Source organism: Ammospiza caudacuta, chromosome 3 (genome assembly GCF_027887145.1).
Source record: "Ammospiza caudacuta isolate bAmmCau1 chromosome 3, bAmmCau1.pri, whole genome shotgun sequence".
NCBI classification, from domain to species: domain Eukaryota; kingdom Metazoa; phylum Chordata; class Aves; order Passeriformes; family Passerellidae; genus Ammospiza; species Ammospiza caudacuta.
Window position 1 is genome coordinate 45,526,048 of NC_080595.1, and position 17,621 is coordinate 45,543,668.

The 17,621-nt window shown below is 41.3% G+C and overlaps 1 protein-coding gene across 2 annotated transcripts in view; it reads left to right on the plus strand.

Moving 5' to 3' along the window:
* Positions 1–17,621, plus strand: part of PGBD5 (piggyBac transposable element derived 5) — a 67,487-nt gene that overhangs the window by 11,757 nt on the left and 38,109 nt on the right. For both annotated transcript variants that reach the window (XM_058801784.1, XM_058801785.1), the window contains one exon: positions 13,768–14,195. In XM_058801784.1, coding sequence (XP_058657767.1) covers positions 13,768–14,195 — 428 coding nt within the window. The remainder of the gene's footprint in view (positions 1–13,767; positions 14,196–17,621) is intronic.

The window sequence follows — 17,621 nt, forward strand, 5'->3', positions numbered from 1 at the left end:
CAGGAGAGTGAGCAAGATGTTAAAATAAAAACCGTACCTTTTCTTTAGGTTTTTTGCTGAAAGGTTCGCTCAGAAGGGGTCTGAGTACTGACCTGGAGCAGCTTGACATTGAGCAGTGCACTGCCAATTGCTCTAATGTCAGCTTTCTTCCCAAGATAAAAGGGTGATGGATTTTTTTTTTTTTAAGCTGAAATGGGCAGCTAAAGGGAGAATCCGTCAGCACAATGCTTTAATCAGAAAAGGAACAAGAAATAAGTGTAACAAAAGCTGCTCAAAACTTTACTGTTAAGCTTTCAGTTTCTACTGAATCCTTTTCATCTGTACTATAACCTCTTTCTAACCTGCCCTTCTGTGCTGCAGCATTTAGTTTCTCTAATTGTATTTTGCTTTCTAAAATCTTCTCCTGTCATAAAAATGAACCTTTCTCTTATATCTTAACATAGATTCTACCAGTACTTCCCATTTTAACATCTTGTTCTTAGTCATTATGAAACTACCTTTTTTTTTTTCCTCTGGGCTCTGCTGGATACCATGTCTCTACTGTTCTTGTTAAAATTGCAAGTAGTCAGGGGCAGGAGTTCATCAGATTTTGCTTCTTAGTAAGCCAGGCTTTGTGCAATTTTGCTCTGCCCTATGTCCATTCTTGTGGGACGAGAAGGTAAAGGTCCTCCAGATATTGAGTCCTTATCCAACTTATGGGAAGATAGCTGATGGGGTGACAAATAGCTGAATTGCCCTTGCTGAAAGATGGCTCACTTGAGTTCAATCCTTATTAGACAGCACATTTGTAGAGAGGAGTCTGTAGGCTCCAACAGCATCTCCTGTGATGAAAAAGCAGTTGATGTTGAGATGTGAGGTCATGTGAAACCAGACTCTGCCTGTTCTTGCCTCATAGTGTCACATAAAGATAATAGGTGGTATTTCTAACATAAGAAAATAATGGCCAGGTGCTCTTGACCACATTGCTCACCCAGTTTGCTACAGCTGATGCTCCAGATCTGCTTTTGTGGGAGATACAATATGTGAACTGTCACACCCACCACAGCATCTAACGCAGCATTAAAAAGCTTTGTGTAAAGCTCAACAAAATCTGAGTTCAGATCTGATGGTTCATATGGGTTTGGTTATCCCATGATTGTTCAGTCTTCTTTTTGGATGAAGTTTGCACTTCAGGAGTGTCAGCTGCCCCCGCATGGAGTTTTGTGTTAGCATTTCATTGTGTCTGAATGCATCTGTGTTCTTGCTACCTAATAGAAGAGACCAGTGCAGTTTTAGAGGCTAATGCCCCAAGTAATGGGCCCAATTCTTTATAGCAAGCATTTGAGGAATATTCTCCCTTCTCACTCACTGTATTGGCAGGAGTGGAGATTGCGTTTCCTGTGTCTGGTTCTTCACTCACTTTGTGACGTGTACCCTGTAGTCCCTTATTTGCCAGACCTTGGTTCTAGAGGTAGGAGGATGTGACCAAAATCAAGTGATATTTTCTATAAAGAAAGCAAAATGTTATAGTTTTTATAAGCAGTTTTGAGGTAGCTGTTGCTTTTCTTTTCCTCATTGAGGCTAGCTGAACTCAATGTTCTACATACTGGTGGATCTTGAATGCCTCTGAAAGAAAGGAGACACGAAGATCTATTTTAAGTTTTTCTTTCTCTGACTACTGTGGTAGAGAGTCATTGTTAGCTACCTTGTTTATAATTTAGAAGAGGGAGGAGAAGGTAAGCAAGTTTTTAAACAGGAGCTTTTTCTGAGCAGAGTTTTAAGTACCTCTTTTGCTGTGTGTTCAAGGACTCCATACTATACTTGCCAATATTCATTCTTTTGCAGTTATTTCTGTGTTTTATTATGGACTGCATCACTTGACATTGTAATACTTACACTGTTAAGTCATTTGCTTGGGGCAATCCTAGGCTAGAAGAAGTGTGCTTAATCTCACTTCAAAAACATGCACTTCAGGGTAGTGTTGCACTGATGCCTAAGAATAATTTGATCACCGTAGTTTAAAGTTAAGTATCTGCCTCAAATGGTTCCTGCTGGGCTGGAGTGAAAAGACCCTAGGAGTGGTTACTGTTGTCAAACTGTAGCTTCAAAAATTTCTTAGAAGACATCCCTTTTGATGTTTATTGAAAGTACAACCTGTTTGCTTCATATCGTCACAACAGCACAAAGTTTGGGATCAGATCTAGTAGAAACTAACATTAAATCCCTTGATCAAAAGGAAAAATCCATGCTTCCTGAAGAACATGAGTTCCAATTTGCTTGCTAGGGTTTGCAGAGTGAGCAAAATCTCTGGTGGTCGTAAGGTCCAGGAGGGAGGACAAAGTGGCTGCAGGATAAACTACAAAGGATTTTCATAGTGAAAAGACATTCCCCATTTTTCCTGCCATGACGCATATTGCAGCCTCAGTCTTGCTTTTAGGATTAATAATTTGCATGGCTGACTGCAAAATGAGTATCTGCTCTGGAGAAAAACACAAAGCTCTTACACCTCCTTTTGTTTTGCAAGTGACACAAATTAAAATTCAAAGGGGAGTGTCAAGGGATGTGAATATAGTGCATTATTCTTTGAATCCAGAGATGCATATAAGTATATGAATAGGTGGTACTACCTTGATATGTGATATGTGGCATATGACTTGAGTGATATGTATTCTTTAGTGACATGAGAAGTGTCATACCAATGCAGAAGGACCTCTGACTGATCCCACCACTCCCCTGTTCTTACAAGAAGACAGTTTTCTTAAAGGACAAGGGGAAAATACTCCTTTTTATATTGATATAAAACCTAAAGTAGATCAGCTGAAGCTTATAGGATTTGAGCACGTGTTCAGCTCTCTGCTAGGTGAACTGTATCTGCAAGGCTGCTTTAGTCCTGAGTGCAGTTACTGGAGAGCTCTAGGGCAGTGTTCTCCAATCATTTTTGATCATTCACCCCTATCAGGGGAGGTTTTCTCCACAGGTACCCCCAATCTATGTTTATTTCTTTATTTATAGGTGATATACCTGCACTACTGTACTAATACACTCTGTACATTATAAAGCATACACAAAGCCAGAATTTAAACCAGGATGATACAAAGATGAAATTAGCACAATTTAATTTTTTTATTTTTTATTTGTTAACAACAGAAAAAAATATTTTCTTCCTGCTGTAGATTGTCTTATGCAGCACCCTGTGTTGGAAGCCACTGTGCTAGGGCCTATGTAAGGATGTTGATAAAAGTTCACATATGACCACCAAGCAGATGGTGCCTGGCTCTTGGCAAGGAGGACTGTGGTCATTTGTGTCCAGCTCTGCCAAACTGCTTCAGTTCAGGCCCAGAAAGAGAATTTCTGTGAAGTGGTTTGAATCCCTCTGCCAGGGATGCTAACAGACCCAGATGTAGCTGGGATGAAAAGCCATATGTTCACCTGCATTCTCTGTCTTCTCTCTCCTCCCAAATAAATAACATTCTACCTTGCCTAGTAGGCTTGGGGTTTTCTCAGACAAGGCTATAAAAACTCCAGGCCCAGTTTTGCTAAAAATACCCCCCACTAAAAACATCAATGAGGATTATAGAATCTGGACCTTAAGTGATGCATGTAAAAAATTCTGGATGTGGAAGGTAAAATGCTACCTATTCACGGCCATTCACAGTGAGCGGGAAAGGAGCTGTATCAAAGGTGGTGGAAGAAGCTGATGGAATTTCACAATAGATCTCTTAATTTTATGAGGCAGTCAACATAAAGAATTAAAGGAAAGAAATGTTTAAATGAGAGCTTTGTGAACATAGTAACAAATGGCTGAGGAACTGGAAGGAACAAATCTGTCTGTAATATAAAACCACTTAAGCAGTTAGGTCCAGAAAGCTTAGGAAGTGGCAGGCTCCTTTTTCTTTTAAAAAGTGAACACACCATGAAGTTCTTTGAAAACCTCTGCTGTCTGAAATCTTTCTTGCTGCTAGGTCCAAGATGAGAAATACAAGATACTTTCTCCTTTTGTAACCTAAACTATGTTCTTACAGAGACTAATTCTTATGAGATCTTTCAGCTTTTATTGGTTCATATGTTGGCAGCCCCCAGGAAGCCTGGACAAGTTGATCTCTAAGTGTAGCTGTGATCTGGTGTTCTGGATGGCTACTAGTAACCTGTCTGGTGACCTCCAGTCTTTTCACTGTATTCTGTTCTCAGAATACAGCACTCTAAGCCTGTGTTTGAAGAGGTGGAGTTTGGCTCCAGAGCGACCAAACATCTTGCCTGAAAGGCTGTGGGGGGAAGTACACAATGCTTTTCTTTGCAAACCTAGTTCCATGGCCTGGTTCCTGCTGCCCCTGCCAGCCGTGCAGCATGGCGTGGGCTGCGGTGGGAGCTGCCGGGAGCCGAGCAGTTCCACAGGCTGCACAAAGTACCTGGGCACGGGTTGTGAGAGGGCTGCTGAGGGACTGCTGCTGAGAGTGAGAGGTGCTGTGCCACTGAGGGTCCCACTCTGAATCTATGCGCTGTTTAGCTCTGAGTTGTGTTTCTGGCTTGCTCTCTGTAGATGCAGCTCCCTGAAAACCTTTCCGGGGGGTACAGTGGCTTGTAAACACGTTTGTGTCACCCTGAAGTTAACACAGGCAGGGCAAGTAATAAATCCCACCTTTTCCACAGGTGACTGCCTTTTTTTTCACTCTTAATTGTAGAAGAAGCGCACCGATTTCCTAAAACTGGCAAGTTGTGGGTTTATAAGAGTTATTAGGAAGCCTAAGCACTTGGGGTGCTGTGGAGTGTGTCATGTATCCTGCATGTGGTAAGAGGATTAGGGATGTTGATGTACATGGTGTAGAGAAGTCATTTATTGAACTTTCCAACTGCTTGCCTGTTTTGAGTTGAGATGTTCAGACAGCCTGCAGCACTGGTCACTTCTTAGTGCAGGCAGAACAAGAATGGAAAAAGACAGTCTAACAACAGGGGCAGGAATAAAAGATCAAAAAGAAAACAAAAAGCACACAAAGTGATATTGTGCATATATGAAGAAGTCCTAACCCTAGCAAGGATTTCAGAACATGACTTCCACTTTGCACCATAGGTGTACTAAGAAAATAGTAAGATTTTCACCTGCCTCTAAGCCTAATGCAGGGAACATGTGGCTTGCCCCAGGATTTTTGAGGGTGTTGGGGAGGAACATGGAGAATATAAAGCAAGGAAATTACAAATTTAAAAGTAGGTCTGTAAGTGCAGATGTAATATGGAGTAATGAGAGTTCCTTTACCTCTTAATCTAGGGTGATGATAGCAGAGAAGACTTTTCTTACTGGGCAGTTGATGAAACTTGCTTAGAAATGCAAGTGCATGCTTTCCTACAGAGAGCAGTAAAATCCAGGGGAGGCTGGTACAACCTAAAAGAAACAGGTTTGAAAAAGCCTGAATATTATCCCCATGCAGCCCTGTCACCAGCCTTCTTGGCAGATTCCAGAATTTGAGCTCTTCTAGCAGAGCTGCGGCATCACCCCACTGATGACCTCTCCCAGGTGGCTGCTGCAGTAGGTGCTGACATCTCTTTGTGAGAAGTAGCATTGAATACCTTGGGGACTATGTGCTTACCCTAACAACTACTCCCTGTGTTCTTCAGGAAGAGCCTGTTGCTGCTGGGGAGCAATTGCAGACACCAGTACTGTAGCTACCTTAGCTCATGTGAGGTGGAGATGAATCATTAGGAGGTTCTGTACTGAAATTAATGTTTGTGCCTTATAAGGTTGGTCTCCAATGCTTTACTGAACTGTCTGGATTTCTGGTTGCTATATATTTTTTTCTTTTTTCTTAAATAACTAATTTTTGAACAAAACAAAGCCATTTCTTTGTGAGACTTACTCAAAAACTGGAGGTTCATTTTTCAATAGCATATGTGTGTGTTGTATGTAAAAGGCAGGAGTTGATATGAAGGCTTTCAGTATCTCATTAGTTGGTAATTTATATTGACTTATTGACTTTTATTTACAAAAAATAAATTAAATATTCTGATGGTTTTCTTGGAAAACATATCAGGCTATTTTCCCTTCTTCAAACACAAAAGCCCTACCTTTCAAGGCAGGGTCCTCAAATCAAATATTGCTGATGCATAGGGTGGATTTTTATTTTAAATTTCTGGAAAGGAGAGAGTTCCATGGGAGTAATGGTATTTGTGACCAGTGTGTATTAGAACAGACCAGGAGCCTGGGAAAGAAAGATGGGATGGTGGGATTGCACCTGCAAGAGTTGCCAGTGCAGGAGAGGAGTCTGCCCATGGAACCATCCCAAAGCAATCTTCTGGGATTTAGCTATGAAGGTCACCCTGCTGGTTATGGGAGTTGTGCTGACATAAAACTATCCCTGCTGCTTTGTACAGTTATTTTGTAAATGTGCACAGCTGTGCCCACAGACAGATGTGTAGCTGCTACGTGATCTACTCAAAGCTGTATTACAGGTGGTGTATGGAGTCAGCACATCGATGGTCATCTCTCATCTGCTAGATATGCCCAGTGTCAGCTGGGCTGCCAGGAGCAGGGCAGTAAAATGTTCACAGAAAACTGCAGTGGCAAAAGAGCGCAGTGGACTATTGCCATGGAAGCTGCTGCAGCAGGAATTCCCCTGAGGAGGAGCATATGCAGTCCCACAGCCAAATAATGTGCAAAGAATTATGTAAACTGACACAACAGGGTACTCTACTTCAGCATTGACTCAGCTGCTTTAGGGTCTTTGACTCTTGGAAATTATTTTAACCCAAAGACCTTGTACCAGTGTTTTGGGAGGGTCTGTTGGATGTTAGAAAAATGGTGATTGGTAGATGGCAAGATCTCACCACAGAAATTAAGTATATAATTAAAGGTGTCAACATCAGCTGTAGTAGGCTGTTTATTCTTTGTACTTGTCACAGCTTGAAAGCTTTGTGGCTTTAAAACATGATGGTAAACACAAAGAAATACTCTCTTAATTAAACAGTTTTTTACCATGGCTTAAATCTACAACAAGGCACTTCCATGGAAACTGCCACAACATATCTGGCGTGTTCTCATTCTCAGACCAGCGCTGTTGGTGTTACAGCATACATTTAATCAATGAGAAATGTGTAAGTCCTGCCTGCTTGGTCTCTTGAAAATACCCCAAAATTTAGTTGTGCTTCTACTGTGTCTTTTCACACAAGATAATCTACTGAGTGACAGCCAAAATTATTTATCCTTGGTATCCCAGTCTTGATGCCCCATTGAAGTTCTTCACCTTTTGCAGGCTGAACTGCCAGCACATGGCAGTATGAAGGAGGAATGGGCAGGGTGCCTTGGTTATCACCCCAGGCTTTGGAAGGTCACCATCTCATCAGGGGAGGAGACTGTCTTGTGTTTGGTGGAACAGTGCATCACTCATCCCTGACCTACGCCAGGCTGACCTGCTACACTTAATGCTCAAGGATTTTGCTATAATGCTTTGAAAAGCTGAATGACAGTCTGCATCCAGTACACAGCACAGAAACAAGCTAAATTGCAGGAAGTTCTTTAGTTTGCGAAATACTTCATTAATTTTACTGTTTGATTTTCTAAATAAGTTCTCTATTTAATTTATCAGTAACTCAGTGCTGCTTGCTGTGGAGGCCAGGGACTCTTAGGACCAGAGTCAGCACAGAGCAGCTCTGTGCTGCTTTTCAGTCCACTTTCATTTGTCCTTGGATTGCTTCTAGACACAGCTCTTAATGCTCTCTATGGATAAAAGTCAGACTGCAGTCTGTGGATCGCTTTATTGCTGACGCTGTGAAGAAAACAATCCTTTTTAATGCTGGGGAGGGAGGAGAAAGTGGCCTTCAGAGAAGCTCTTTGGAACAATTTTTTGACTACGGTTATTACGTGCAGCCGTGGAGGCATTGTCAAAGGATTATTTATAAGGTTGGAAGAGTGCAGACAAATCACACTTTGCTAAATAGCTTGGAATAGACTTAGTGAAACTAAATGTAGAGCAGAAGTGTGGCTACTGAGTGCCTACGCAAGGGTGCAAAGTAAGTTTCTGTAAAGGTGACCTTGCAAAAACTTCCCCAGAAGCATGGGCTGCTGAGAGTGAGCCCTTACAGTCTACAAAAAGAAGCATCTTTGGAAGGATGCTGTCGAGTTTTTTCTAAGCCAAGAGTGTCTGCATGGGAGTTGTTGACTTTTTTATTGCCTCCTCCTAAGTTAGCTTCCAGCTCCAAACAATGCCACAGTATGGATCATGTTTTCATCATTTATTCTTGCTGATTCTTCTCATCGAGTTCTTGTGTAAGGCAGTCCCTAAAGGAAGCTAAGTTATTTTGCTAAGATTTGTCTAGCAAAATAACAGATGCAGACATCTACTCACCCAAAATCCTGGTCAGAACCACAGTTGGTATATATTAGGATGATGCCTTTGACTTAACAAAGTAGCTTTGGTAGCTTTTTCTAATGGAGATGAACAAAAACATGCAGCATAATATCCTAAAAACCTGGATGCTTGCCACCCAGTTCCTACAGGAGAGCAGTCTCTGAAATAAACTGGAATAAAACTCAGAAAAAAAGTGTGAAGTGAATTTACTTCAAGCTGTCTTGACAGGCTTGTTGTAATGCTGTCAAACCAGCTATGGTTTGAGGATGGTCTGATGTACATTTCTAGGCCATTAATAATAGAGCTGATATGAAGACTGATATTCTGGCAAGCCAGATAAGCTCCAGTGCTTCCAAAGGTTGCATGAGGAAACTTAGTGTGAACAGAAATTCTGAAAAATATTCACTTGGGAAATATTAAAACATCACTTTTTGTTTTCTTGCCTTTTTTTTGAGCTCTTTATAATGCTCCCTGCACATTGAAAAAGATGAGAAATTGTTTGAACTCGCTGTCATATTTCATTAATTGACACCTTCCATAAAGACATCATGATTTTTTTGATGGATGAGTATTTTCTGACGAAAAGCTTCTGTCAACATTTTTTTATGTTCTCTAAATAAGACCCAAAAATCATGATGTGTACTTTTGCAGAGGTAACTTGTCAGGAATATAAAACAGTTTCTAATTGCTTAGACTTAGGAAAAAGGAATTAATTGGCTTTTTAAACCTTGGTTTTTGAAGGCTGTACCATATATTGGAGGAGAAGGTACTTCCCAATGGCCAAAAAAATAAAAAAGTTTCTGGATTGATTTTTCTTAGGTATGTATCTGCATATATTATGCTTAATGTGCTATTCTTGTACGTGGCTATAAATTGTTAGATTTTTTCCTCAAAGAAGATAATAAAATTACTTCAAAATTATTGAACTGATACTTCTACTGCTCCTGTTCCTGATTTGGGAGTATTGGGGTCTGCCAAGCTGTTAATGAAGTTGCATTAATTTCAAAATGAGCTGTGATTACCTCTGCACAAGGTTTTTTTACCAGCCATGCAGTTTGGGTTATACATAGGGTAACCCCTGGGCCTATCAGAGTAATGCAATATTTTATTGCAGGCCTCAATTGCAGTTTGAATGAGAGCAGAGTCTGTTGCACAGCAGAGCAAAAGAACTTTCTTTCACTGTGTTTTCCCCTCACATATCTGATTTATCCTGCCCAAAATAATGATGCTTTTGACCTTCTTAAGATTTGTATACTATGTTGTAAGCACTGATAGGTTACAGTACATTTTGAAACTTTCTGTCTTTTGTTCATCCCTTATTCTGAGTCTGTGAATTCTGAGGCTGGTTATCAGAACAGAAAAAATACGAGAGGATACATTAACTTTTAAAAATGCTCTCAAATTACTTAATTCTGCAAACCAGTTAAGTAAGAAAAAAACATTTAATTCACTTGATATTCTTTTTTTTTTCCTAATGTATTGCTCAGCAAGGAAGACTAGAAAGGGAACGAAGCAGGGGGAAGAATGTGACCAGTGAGGACCCATGTAAGAGAGAAGACCAGGGATTTTAGGACAACAAGCAGGGGCAGCCTGAAGTTCCACCTGAACTTCTCCTTAAATCATTGTGGGAGTAGTGCAATGGGTGTGTTTGCTGAGCAGTTGGGTGTGCAGCCTGCTCTCTTGCTGGACAGCAGGCCAGCGAGGCAGCTGCAGTTTGCCCTGAGCCGAGCTGAGCCACAACGGGCTCTGCAATGCACACGCTCCAAGGGCAAGGGGCCAGCTTCTATTCACGGTCACATTGCCAGCACAGACACACAAATAGCTTTTCATGCTTCGCTTTTTCATTTATTTTGAGACTGTTCTTACAAATGGAGATGTCTCTTTGTGGGAGACATCCCTTCTGAGTGCAAAGGAGAAAATGGAACCAGCGAGTCAAAATAGCAGTAATGACTTGCAAGGTGGTTGCTGCAGATTGCACAGGCAAGTTCTTGCTGGCAGACAGAGTGAGAAGGAAGAGGAGCTTGTGTGTGTAGGCTGTATCATAGCAGAAGTTGTTTGTTATTTTCCACATCCTGCAAGGTCACTTAGAGCAAGCCCAAAGTTCTGGTGCTGGCATGTGTGCTGCCCAATCAGAGGTTACTCAGTAGAGCTGTCCCTGTCCTGACTGTGCATGGAATACTGGGTCTGGCTGGATGTTCAGACACTCCAAGAGTGCTTTTGCACTTTGTCTCTGTAATTTGTATTGGAAATCCTGACTGGCTTTTAAAGAAACCCTATGAAAGTAAATATATTCTCCATGCAAACACTTTATAGCAGAGGAGAGAGAAAAATCTGAATTTTACATACAGTTATAATTGTATAATCATTCTGAGAATGGACAACTAGGCAAAGTCACTTTTTCATTTGTCTGAGTAAAGCTTTGAAGGCTAAACAGTGCATGCATGAACACTGAAACTCTTCATATCAGTATTTGCTGGGTAAGTGCCATTTAAGTCAATGTAAAAATCCTTTAAAAGTACGAATTAGCTATTTAAGTTCCTTATGCAGACAGTTGGCTCTTTCTATGGGATATATTTGTGTATTTAGAAAGTCATATTTAAATATTTTAGGCTGGTCATTAGCTATGCAAAACTCAATTCATGTTAAAAATTCACTTCTCCTACTGAAATTCAATGTTGCTCTTGTTATATTGCATATCGGTAAATTATGAATCAATTGTGCTCACTTTGCTAACAAAGGCTGTTTTTTAAGACAATGAGATTATACAGGGGCTTTCATAATTTTATTTAATCAACAATTATGTTGATGTTTGAGTCAGAAAGTGATTCAGCTTGCTTTTTCAGAGCTGTGTGGGTTCTGCATGACCAATGAGATACAAAGCTTGTACATTTATTCCAGGAAGGAGAGGAGGTAGCAGGTTCTCTGTGTCTGGAGCAGGACTAGTGGGTAAGGAAAGATTATTGTATCCTGTATAGGTATCACTTATCAAGGTAAACTTGTGCAGCTGCTGAAAATTTTGTTACACCAAAATTACATTTTTTATGCTTCTGACTGCTCTTACCTCCCTGAAGATGGAGGCCAGCATGTACCTATTGTCCGTATCCAAGAGTCTCAAGATATTTCACTTTGTAAGACTTGATGTTTTATGAATTCTTGTTTGCTGTAGACAAGATTTAAAATATTACCCCTACTCCCAGCTTCTGCTTCTGAAGCCAGGTATTAAAAACTATCTCTGTGTGCTACCTGGAAGGTGGCCTGAGCACTGGAGTTGAGTTTGATAGTTACTCAAGATTTCATATAGAACTAGAATAAACTCTGTTCCATTTGTTTTTATTAGAAAGCCATACCTACTGTAGAATATAAAAACTTGATTAAGTTATGGGGAGGAATGAAGATACAGAATCATGCATAAAGCATCTTTTGTGAGCTCTAACAGTGCTAGCCAGTGCCAGCAGAAAATAAATCTCCTGATCAAAAGAAGAAAACATTTGTTAAGAAGCTTTATTATTGCACTAGTAGTTAAGGTGAAGTAAATATATCTGTTCTAGCCGCATAGTTTTTACTTGGTAATGAAAACCTTTTATCATTTAAGCTGAAATTTTCTGTTCTTACCAAAACATGGTTTGTGCAAGGCTCTTTCTTCTGGTCTTACAATATAGAGGAATGTGCTTTCAGCTGAAAGTTTCTCAATCTCACAAATTAAAATTAGAAAGTAATCTTTAAATAGATAGTTTTTTATTTAAAAAAAAATCCAGTTTTGTTTGCTTTTTGGCATTCTTTGCAATCTGAATGTTTACTGTTTAAAAGTCTTGATGTTGTTTCAAAGTCTATTTTTATTGTCATTCTAGTAGCTTGAGTTCACCAGAGTGCACTCAAACATTAAGGCTTAAGATCAAGGCCAACCACCATATTTGTGTAATTCCTTGTAGTTCTGTTTCATGGAAAATTTCTGCAAGCTGTAGTTGTTGCTGTGACTGGGAATGTGAAGTGAGATACAAGGGTGCTGGAGAATGCGACCGGAGCAATGTGCTAGTGGATCTTTGCAGAGCCAGCTTGTGTGATGGTCAATCTCATCTCTGATGCAGCTGGGAGAGCTGATGTGAGATCCAGACAGCCCTGTAGTGCAAGAAAGACTTGCTCTTGTTGGGCACAACTCCAAATGAGAAGCTGTATGCCTTCTGCTTTTGATTAGGAGGAGTATTTCAGACAGTTCTAGGGCTAAAGGCTGCTGGACTAAGGTGCAGTATTTCTTGGTTTGGGATTATACCCATGACATTTTCTTTGTCACAGCAGTGTAGAGTTGCTTTTAAGTGCTCCCCTGTCTGCTGGGTTTGAGGAGGCTGCTTAGCTCATGGTGTTGGTTTTCACTGCTTCTGTAGAATAGAGAATGTTCCCTGCCCTTACCTGATAACTAAAACACTACTACAAGGTGCAAGCATGAAAACTACTACTTTTGGAATGGAGCTTGGTTAGTTTGTGGGAGGGATTAGAGGAGAGAGGGCTTTAAATACTGGTGTCTGCATCCCTGGTATTGTGGGTTTGATGTTCCTAATTCAGTTTGGTGTAATCTGGTGTCTGACTGGCTGAATTTATACAGTCCTTAGAGCCTCCTTTTTGTTTTTATCACCCTCCTCTTATGGAGTAGTTGAAACTGGCAGAGAAGGTGCAAGATCAGTGAAATGCTAGAGTAATCCCAGCATGGGACTGCAAGGCTTATTACATTATGGGAGGAAGAGGACCACTGCATGCATTACAGTGCTAAAAATATTCCCTGTGATGTGGGGCAGTGGCACTAGCCACATGGTAACTGACTTGTTCTGGTAATGTGCTTTCTTGGGGATATCAGAGTGCAGGATAAAACTCCAATGTGGTGGTAGAGGCACAAAATTCTAAACCACATAGACCTGTATGTGACTCTATGTGGAGCAGGGGCAGATATGAAAGTCACAGAATTATGACAGTGAACTAGGCAGGAATTGGAGGTGCAGGAGGAAAGGTGCACCTCAGGTTATAGAGCCTAGGAATCATGTCATCTGGGATGAGGGCAGTGCTGCCTCTGGAGGACTCACATTGTCCTTCTGGGCTGTTTGGAGGAAGGCATTGCTTTGACATGCATATGGACCAATGAAAAACTATCCAGAAAGAGTCCAAAACAGCTGCTGAGGATAAAAGTAGCAGGTAATGTGTAAGTGGAGAAATAAAATGCCTGCTTGTCTCACAAGCCTGCATGCTACAAAGTAATGACCGCGCAGAGCAGAGGAGAAACTTTTCAGAGTGTATAGTATCATACAGGAGGAAGGATATAGGGGGGAGGGGGAGTTTCCTGGTGAAGTCTGTTAGGCAATGGGTACATACCATCATTTGCATGAGAAAAATACTCATGCTTTTAATTTCTGGTGTTGGATGTGCCTTGTGGTGATCAGGAGTGTGCCTATCTTTCCTTCTTTTATCCTAGGTCCAACACGAAAAATGCCCTTGACTGCCAGTGCCATGGACTTTTTTCAGCTCTTTGTCCCTGACAATGTACTAAAGAATATGGTGGTCCAAACCAACATGTACGCAAAGAAATACCAGGAGAGGTTTGGTAGTGACGATGCCTGGATTGATGTCACCTTGACAGAAATGAAGGCCTTCTTAGGCTACATGATATCAACCAGCATCCACCACTGTGAGTCTGTTCTCAGCATCTGGAGCAGCGGCTTCTACAGCAACAAGAGCATTGCACTTATCATGACACAATCAAGGTTTGAGAAGATTCTGAAGTACTTCCACATTGTGGCCTTCCGCTCGAGCCAGACAACGCATAGCCTCTACAAAATCCAGCCTTTTCTGGACTCTCTGCAGAATGGCTTTGACTCTGCTTTCAGACCTTCACAAGCCCAGGTAAGAGTTAAGCAGGGCACATCTGACCTGGTTGTCTCACTGGGACAGAAAGTGCACAGCACAGCTGCCTGGGGAAAGCTGGGGCTTCCCAGTGTGAAGCTGTGCTGCAGTGCCTCCTTGAAGCAAGAGAGAAAGCAGCACTGTCCTGTGTGAGGGCCCATCAGTGTCTGTCAGTGCAGGCACCAAACAGGTTTCAGTGGGAATGGTGCTCTCTGAGCTGCAGCTGTTTGCTTTAGTGACCTAAACAAGCCTGGACACTGCTCAGTGAGGCTGGCATTGGATTTTGCTAACCTGAGGATGGGAGGTTGCAAGTTGTGCAAGGGTAGAAGGGGCAGAGCTGGTGGGGCTGGGCTGGAGGGATGGAGGAGTTGAGTTTGCTAAGGTGGCTGTCCCTGACCTTAGCAGTAGGTGCTTGCTGTATGGTCCAGTAACACTGCTGCTTCCTCATGACTGGAAAGGGAGACAGGTGAAAATCTTTTCATATTCATCATAATCTATTTAAACTTCATTCAATACAAATTATCTGCTTTTGAAGCTGTTGCTACTGGTTGTGTTCAGAAATCCGGAAAGTAAATGGAATAAGCATGAAATATGTTACTGCTTGATATAACTTTTCAATCAATTCTCTGTTTCCAGAACATAAACATTTCACTTAAGCATTTGGAAAGGGTGTTGTATCCATAGTCCTCTTACTTTGCCTCTTTTCCTTCTGAAGCATCCCATTTTTGCCCACTGCACAAAATTAATGAAGGCATAAATGCTACACATCCATTGAAGTGTGCCTAAAATAAATGGCGAGTGATTACAGTTTATTTTATAGACAATAAAAATCATACCTATATAACCCATGAGAGCACAGCTGCCTAAAAAGCTGTTAAGGTAGAGAAGGGAGGAGGGAAGAGTGTTCTCACTGAGCTATGCAAGGTATGTTTCCATTAAGACAAAACAGGCAATGAGAAACATGGAATTGTTGGGACTGAGCTCCCTTAAAGATATGAAATCTAATCCTTCTGGCTGCTAACTTCAATGGGCAGAAGATAAAGGCTTTAGAAATTGATCACTGTGCCTAATGCAAATGCTTAGAATGGTGTGCTGTGGCACACACTGTGAGTGCAAATCCATTAAGGGATAAGATTTTATTTGCATGTATATCCTCTCTCCCATTCCCCATCCCAAGTAAGGCTTGAGAACTGAATTGATAAAATCACAGCACCCTGTTTGCAGTGGCAAAACATCTAAATCTTCACAAGCAAAATGTTTTATTATCCTGAGCTTGGTAAGGAGATGCTACGTAAAAAAAAATAAGGGGGAAGAAGTAGAGACAGCCCAATTTTCTTCTTTTCTCCTCCACTTCTGTGCTCCTTTGTCAGTGTTTACGTCAGCGATTTCTATGCAGCATGTTTCAGTGATATTGAGTGGAACAAAAAGCACTAAAATACAGCTTCAAAAATAACCCTGTGAGAAAGAATAAGGTTTTGAATCTGTTGTTAAAAATACCCTAGTGTACCTCCAGTAGGCTTCTGGGGGATGTTCCAGGCCTCCTTCTGAAGGGAGCCTTGTGCGTGACATCCTCCTGGGTGCCATCAGTCAGGGCAGCACACTACTTGTCTCAAGAGATGAGGACCCCATCTGCTCACAGCAGCAGGAAAGACCTCTCCCTGCAAATTGTCTTGAATGCAGACTGCAGTAAACATCAAACCCAGAATGCCCAGTGAGAAATACCAGAAATAATTAAAAATAATAAGACAGTTGCACAGAAACAAATGGAAAGATGAGAGGAAAGAACCACTTAGATGGGCTTTTGGAATTTCTGCCTCTGAAAGCCAATTGGAAAGGGGGACCCAGGTTTCTGTGATCAGTGATACCTGAAATCCCAAGGTCAGAATGGATTTGTTGCTTAAGGTACATTGTATCTTAAACATGAGACTTGTGGTACCTGGGTGGCTTGCTGCTGACCCACAAGCTTTATGCTACCTTCTTGTAAGTGGCATCAAACAGCTAAATCACAGCTCCTGTTGAATGCAGCAGGGCTGTGTGGGCTTATGGGTAGGCTTGTTACTGATTTGTTTCCTCTGGCAGTGTGGACTCACAGAGCACAGATTAGGAAGATGCCATTATTAACTCACTCCTATGGACAGAGCAGGAACAATCTGCATCCATCAGGCAGTACAACATCTGCCTTCACACTTATTTCTTCTGTAGATTTGATATTTTCTTTTTTGAGAGCTAGAAAAGATTCTTCAAGTGGAACTTCTGTCAGAAAATACTTAGGGGTTTTTTTTCTTGTCTGTGACCCCTTCCCCCACCCAAATGTGCTTGTAAAAAATAACACCACAGTTGCTATGAAAGGAAACAGGGAGAAAGAACTATGCCAGCATACCAAAACAAAGAAGACAATCTAGTGAATTATAATTATTTTGCTAAATATACTGAGCAAACAAAAGGAAATAATTACTCTCCAGCTTATGAAGGAATTGAAAGTCCAGAACATTTTAATTGTGCATCAGCAGTGCTAGCTGTAGTTTCTGAAGTTTAAAAAATGGTGTTCTGACCTAGACTGGTAAAACAAATGACAGGAATATTCTCTGCATCTTATCCCTCCTCAGCATCATCTGTATAAATAAACACTACCTCTACCTAAGCAACAAGAGGTGGTGATTTGGGTCTGCTCTTTTGAGCAGCGTTATTTCTTTGCTACTTAGCTTTGTAGCTGTGCTACTGTCTGCAAGCCTGAAGGCAGGGAGGATGCCCTGCCTGCACTTGGGAGGTATAGAGCAACAAATTCAAGGATACTCACCTGCCAAGGATATACACTGAATTCCAGAAACCAGAGGAGTTCACGGAAAATAACATCACTGCTCAAATATCCTTCTGTGCCTGCTGAGTGTTTATATGCTCATCAGCAGGATGTGGCTAGACAGGATTGCTGTCTCTGGCTGTCCCTGACTGGTGCAGGAGAGGTCAGGAGCATAACTCCAGGCTCTCTCTGCTTCCCTCTCCCTCTAAAGTACCTTCTCTTTGATGTTTTGGAACCAAACAGTTTTGCATCTGCCCAGTGAAATATCAGCTGGGAACAGTCACCAGCAGGAGTGAATCCCTGGCAAAAAGAGAGATGTAAGTCCAACCTCTTGCTCTAAGGGCATGGTGCTCAACTTTGGCCAATTACTGGGCAGCTTCTTTGTGTTTCACTCTTGATGGTATCATAGGGTACAGCTAAGCAGTTTCAACATAGCTCTTCCAAAGCAGCTCACAGCTTTAGATGACAGCCTCTTTGAAAACACTTAGGGGCAACCTGCTTTTTTGTCCTCATGCTTATATGTTCATTTGATGTTGGGTATTTCCAAATTATAAGACCTTGCTTGTGCTGTACCTCTATATTTCAGATTTCTTGTTCTCAAAATGATTCTTTAGGAGTTGAGGGTGCTG